This window comes from Elaeis guineensis, chromosome 5 (assembly GCF_000442705.2).
Source record: "Elaeis guineensis isolate ETL-2024a chromosome 5, EG11, whole genome shotgun sequence".
NCBI classification, from domain to species: domain Eukaryota; kingdom Viridiplantae; phylum Streptophyta; class Magnoliopsida; order Arecales; family Arecaceae; genus Elaeis; species Elaeis guineensis.
The window spans coordinates 32,175,579-32,181,745 of record NC_025997.2 but is presented as its reverse complement, the minus strand read 5'-3'; the positions used below and the strand labels follow the sequence as shown (position 1 = coordinate 32,181,745).

Below are 6,167 nucleotides of genomic sequence, written 5' to 3'. Positions count from 1 at the left end.
CTTGGAAGAAGTGCGGCAAATGGTGACGCTGATCTTGGAAGAAGTGCGGCAAAAGAGCTGCAGGTATTGGAGCGTTGCAATGCCCATGAGCTATTTAGGACTGGCAAATATTTATGGTAGAACGGATAACATGGTGGAATCAAGAAGGCTTTGATTTTGTAAGGAAGAAGGAATTGAGGAAGGAACCTGGGTGCAGCTGGGTTATACAAACTTAAGAATCTCATTTATATTTGCGTTTGCTTCACCTAGATAGCACACGAAGCTGGATAAAGAGGGGAAAAGGAAAAGAACAATGGAAGTTGAAGGACTTGAACATGCTTGCTTTAAATTCAACGGCAGCGAGATATACACCTTCTGAAATGCGTATTCTTATCTGTATACTCTCCTAAACCGACAATTGGTATGTATATCCTTGTAAATTATATTTTTCTACAGCCATGCCCTTTCCTTGTTTATATGTTTATAAACAACAGAGTGACTTCTAGCGTGAGAAAGAATACAATGCCCTCCTACACCTGCACAAAAGCCCTTCTAAACCGCATAACCTCCCTTCCAATAAAATAAATTAATAAAAAAAAAAGAAAGGGTAAATCGAAGCATGGTCTCTTTAAAAGATTGCTGTTTGGTGGATGAATTTTATCTTTCATTGTTTGTTTCCCTACAACAGCAGTATTTTTACATGAATTGAAGGACTATAAGCATAAATTTAGCACTGAGACATGATTCCCAAAGATAGCCAAAAATACGTTTGATACTCATCCTCCAACCAAAAAACATTGGACACAAAATCTATAGACCAATTTCACCCTCTAGAAGATCGAGGACATTGGTCCAGGGATCCGGATGAACAGCTGAGCTATATTGCAACTCAAAATTAAGTATTAAAATCTAATTAAAAAAAGTCACGTATTATGGACATACGGGAGTGGAATGAAAGGTAGACTCTCTTTCAAGCATCTCACATTTACAAGAAAACCAACATTTTATGTGGCTACTGTCCCGTCTCCACTCAAAGTTATTTATTTTCTGATTTTGAGTGAAAGTGTTTCTTGCCAAAAATTGAAAAGATGTTGCTGTATTTTCCTTTAATTGGTTCCTTAATATTGCATGTCAAAGAAGCAGAATAGATTAACTAGAAGACCCAACCGAATATCTGATTGATATGGTCCCTTAGCAATTTGAAACAACGAAGTACAATTAAATAAGAACCACACATAGCCAACAAAGTACAAAACTAGGACACTCGGAGTTTGCTAGCCTGATAAAGCTTCCACTCTCGAACATTCTTATTCTTTTTTTGATGAAAATTGAACATTCTTATTCATCTAACTAGACTTTGCCTCCACAAGCTTCTCAATTAGATCAGCAGCATCCTGCACTGTCGTGATGCTCTGCGCACTTTCTTCTTCAACACTGATCCCAAATGCCTCCTCAAGGCCCATGACAATCTCAACCTACAGAAGAAATAAAGACTTTCATATAGGCATATGTGTGCTTAACCGTCCAAAATTTGCAAGAAAAATGGTAACTCTCGTCTGGTCTCAGAGATGTGGACATGCAAACGTTCTATAAGACTCCATTGCAGGGATTATGCTTTCAGGTGCCAACCAAGAAAAAAAAAAAAAAAAGAAGGATCGAAGAAGTGAACCAAGCACTACGAATTTTGGCAAGATAATAGTCCTGATGTTCACAAGATTTCAACTATGGATGACCTTGCAATGTACCAGTATAAATTCTGCAAAATCACAAAATAATGGGAATGCAATGAATAATACCGTGTCAAGTGAATCAGCTCCAAGTGTTGAAAACTTTGATTCACCACTTACAGGGGTATCATCAGATAGCGCCAGCTGCTTCTTCACTATTTCACACACCTTTTGCACTGTCTCTGGTTTTGCCTGCTTAAAATGTCAAGGTCCACATTACATAAATAATTGATGATAGGAATGAATGTCTCGGTTGCACATGTCAGATGGTAACAAAGGGCAATAGTCCACTTATGTAAGTTGACTACACACGGGTAAATGGTCAGAAATGCACGTATAAGAAAACCCATAAAGTGTCTCATACAGGTATGTTTTTGCTATTTTTGATAGAAATTTACAATGATGGTGTCCTAATGCAAAAAGAAAATCCAACAATTTATGGAACAAGATAGTATCCATAGATCTAGTTTGATGAATGTTATTCTCTCAAAAAGATAAACACCTAATAATGTTCGGTATTGTGTGAGTTTAAAAAATGGAAAGCTACTGGTTTTGAGATACATACAGCACAGGAAACTTGAAAGCGTAGTCGTCGCGGGGCTGCTTGCAACCGAACTGATGGAAAGCCATTCCTTTGAATGGAAAAGGAAACAGATTTCAGTCCAGAAAAACCCTTCACAACCTGCACAATGACAATAAATATCCATACTCAGTTTATACTATAAAATCATTGAATCATCAAATTTCATTCTGGAAAAGAGACAAAACATGTTCAGCCACAACTCTTCTATAAATAATCTTTCAACTATAGGAAATATTCAGTAGAAATACAATATCAGTTTCTACCGGAATAATGGTTCATGGCCATGATAACTGATCACTTATGCTCTCAAGAGTCGTGCAAATACAGGCATTTCATTATTTTTCTCACATCAAGTAGGTCATGCCACCTGGCCTATATTTGACTGTGCAGCATAATCCAGCTTATTAGTGATGCATAAATTTTGAAAGAGAGTTTGACTTTATATTAATCTGGGACTGGGTCTGCTTTGAAGAATGGTGACATCCCAAGAATTATAGAAATGACATTCAAAATCCTAGCTTCTCCTTATTTTGAGTAGAATGATTGCAAGATTTTCTTTTCCTTAACTTCTATTCACTCTTTTAAACTGTTGTCCTTCTTAATAAACACTTTACTAAGAAATTAAACATTTTGAAGAAATAACAAAATTTATGACTAGAGCAAACCACTTGAACACAGATACGCACCCCAATAGAGGAAGAAATAACATCCATCTAAAAACAAAATAAACATCCACTCAAGGTAATAGGCAATGTGCTAGCCTTCAAGAGAAAATATCATTCCTCAGTTTGCACTTGTGCAAGCTAAAAGCAACTTTAGAAAGGTTATAAGAGTGCACACAAATCTAAAGCACCTAATCCAGAGAATCTAAATTTGAAATCAGCATTCACCAGTCAATCATACACTAATATCTTTAGTTCCCTATAGGCTCTATTAGAATCTGGTTAAAAACATATTCGGCATCAATTGCTCCAAACATGCGAGCTGCACGCAGCAAATAGACAAGAGTCCATCAAGTTATGCATCAGGAAGTCTCAGGAAAGAGGCAGACGAACACAAAGACGAAGAAGGAAAATGCAATTTGTACAAGAAATCTCTCGCAAAGAAGGAAATTTTTTGAAAAAAAAATTAATGAACAGCATAATGTCTCCCTGAATAACACATTTACTATTCAGCAAGTAACAGTTCAAGCTCTATGAGGCTCACAAATCCAGACTTTAGTAACAAAATCTTAGCAAATTGATTTTGTAAACAAATAAAAAGAAATCAGTAATAATGGACTCACCCCCTTAAAACTCGGGGCAAGGCATGCCGCCTCCAAACTGGAAGTCAGGCATCTTTAATCGAATTAATATTTGCATGCTTAAAAACCACATCTTAAACAAGCATGAATTTTGTCATCTGATACTGAAACTGCTCGCACCACTATGAAAAGAAAACTCTTTTTTCCCTTTCTCATCAAAACAAAAAAACCCATAAACATTTCATGTCTTCGGATCTTACAAAACGGAAGATTCAGTAAGAAAAAACTCACGTACCATCAAAAAGAACCAAAAAATCGTAACAAAATGGTTGTCGAACGACGCCATTAAGTTCCGAAACCTCAAGATAATAAAATCCATTCAATGAAAACAGAAAGCGGCTTCCTGAAACAGAATCAAGGAAAGAAACACAAAAATACACGGTATCCAGAAAGAAGAGCCTATTAAATCGTCAAACACCAAAATGAACAAATAAAAATCTCAAACCATCAAAAAATCGGCGCTATACCAACACAAATCAGCCATCAATAACCTAAATCTCATCCACAAAACCAGACCCGAGCGCGGGAAAAGAAACGAAGAACAGATCGAACAAGAAGGGAGTTCAGAGAGATCGATACCGGAGCCCGCGAGGTCAATCGAGGCCGAACAGAGGTAGCGGTCACCGTCCCCGAGATCGAAGCCATGGATCGATCCGAAGAAAGAGAGAAGGCGAGAGGGAGAGATCTAACAGTGGGGCTGATCTCAGGGGGGCGACGAGCACGAAGTGCGCGATTTGGAGGCGTTCCCCGTTTTCGCATATAAGGAGAGCGGGCTAGGGTGTCGCTTTGGGGCCCACAGGACTTTTATCATGAGGTGCAAGTGAGAATACGAATTGACTATAACGCCATTAGATGTTCTATCGAACAACGATTGATTTAGACTGGGTTACTGGTAATTCGGGCAAGAGACGGGTGCGATTTCGGAAGGATTGAGAGGCAGGGAAGGCGTATCAACCCAACAGGTTTGGGAAGGTCCGGAGCCCATGAAGTGAGGCTTAGGTTATGTCCGGTGCTCATTGATCATCAGGTCGAACCCAGCAAAACTTTAGTTCCAAACTAACTTTTCTATTGCACTTGATTAAGGATCATATTTTTTGAAAGATACTAAAATATCAAGTTATTCCTTTCTTCTTCATCCTATCTAATTTTTGTCAGCTTCTGTCCATCTTTATTCTTTCTTAATATATTAAATCACTCCTTTATACTAGCATCGCTCGGCTAGGGCTGAAGATGAGTCAGATTTAATCTGATTGTATCCATATTCGTATCCTATTTGTATTGAATTCGTATATACATTGTTAAGTCCAATCAGATCTGAAAGTGGATCTAGATGCTTAGCCAGATACAAATTCAAATATAGATTACTCTTTTTTTCGGGATTTGGATCCGAATAACCATATAATATATGTCATTATATTCCAAGTCCTAAATCCAAACCAAGGTCCATATCTGCATGCCCTTTCCCACAATCCCATTGCGATTGTGTTGCCCCTTCAAAGTCGGACTTCTCTTCAAAGTTTTGAGAGTCCAAAGTTCATCTCTTCAAGTGACGGCTAAGGTTTTCTTTCCCACTCCCCCACCCCACCACAAGGCATCCCTACCTAATCAGTGATCGATGACTAGCATCCTTCCTGACCGATGACAACAAACATCCTTTCCGTTTAGTGTTTGGCGACGAGCTCCTTCTCGACTGGCATTCGATGACAAACATCCTTCTTAATCAGCATTTGGTGATGCATGTCCTTCCCGACCAACATCGAACAACGAGCATCTTTCTTGACTATGAGACAATCATCTTTCCTTCTCTCCACCTCTTAACTCTTCCAATCAAGCATGTTGTAAACTTCTATTCTTTAAATACTTTGAAACAAGATTTTCCATCAATATGTGTCCAAGATTTAGAATTTTGAATTCTATGATCCCATCTATTGCTCAAAAGGTATGGGCAGCTGCTCCAATCTAAAAGCAATCTCTTATAATAGAATAATTTTTATAATTTTTATCAATGAAACCTATAGTTCATGTATACTGTAAACTTAGAGTATGCAGACCAAAACCATAAGTGCCATCCTAAATTTCTTGTCACAACAACTCTCAAAATATATTAGTTGTTGTTTATAATCTCAATTAAATCAAAAGTTCATAATTACAATTTGATAAAAGAAAATAGATTTGAGTAGTGTTGGATATAAAATACCCGCCCCCCCCCCCCAGCCGAAGTTCGTGAGGGGAGTGACCCTCCGGGGATCCAACTAACTTCCGACCTCTGGCAACATCTTTTCAAACCTCCCGGGCGACCGAGCCTCCACCACACTCCTAAGTTTTGCCGACGGGCAGGCCCCCGCCAGCGTCGATCGGATTCTTCGCGACGTCCGGACTCCTACGGGAGCCGGACCTCGCCCACGGCTTCACCTGCAGGCTTCGTTCGGACTCCTACGGGAGCTGGACCTTGCCCACGGCTTCACCTGCAGGCTTCGTCCGGACTCCTACGGGAGCCGGACCTCGCCCGCGACTTCACTTGCAGACTCCGCACAGGCTCCTATGGGAGCCGGACTCCGCCCATGACTCGAGCTGC

General features: G+C 39.4%; 1 protein-coding gene across 2 annotated transcripts; it reads right to left on the bottom strand.

Moving 5' to 3' along the window:
* Positions 1–1,128: 1,128 nt before the first annotated feature.
* On the bottom strand, positions 1,129–4,352 carry LOC105045224 (acyl carrier protein 1, chloroplastic). Of its 2 annotated transcripts, none has more exons than XM_010923424.4 (4): positions 4,172–4,352; positions 2,272–2,388; positions 1,776–1,901; positions 1,129–1,454 (listed from the first exon to the last, which is right to left on the bottom strand). In XM_010923424.4, the coding sequence occupies exons 1-4, from the start codon at positions 4,349–4,351 to the stop codon at positions 1,326–1,328; spliced, it is 552 nt and encodes a 183-aa protein (XP_010921726.2). In that variant the 5' UTR covers position 4,352; the 3' UTR covers positions 1,129–1,325. The 2 variants fall into 2 exon arrangements, with proteins under 2 accessions (XP_010921726.2, XP_010921727.2); XM_010923425.3 differs by having other exon boundaries at positions 1,776–1,898.
* Positions 4,353–6,167: the final 1,815 nt, after the last annotated feature.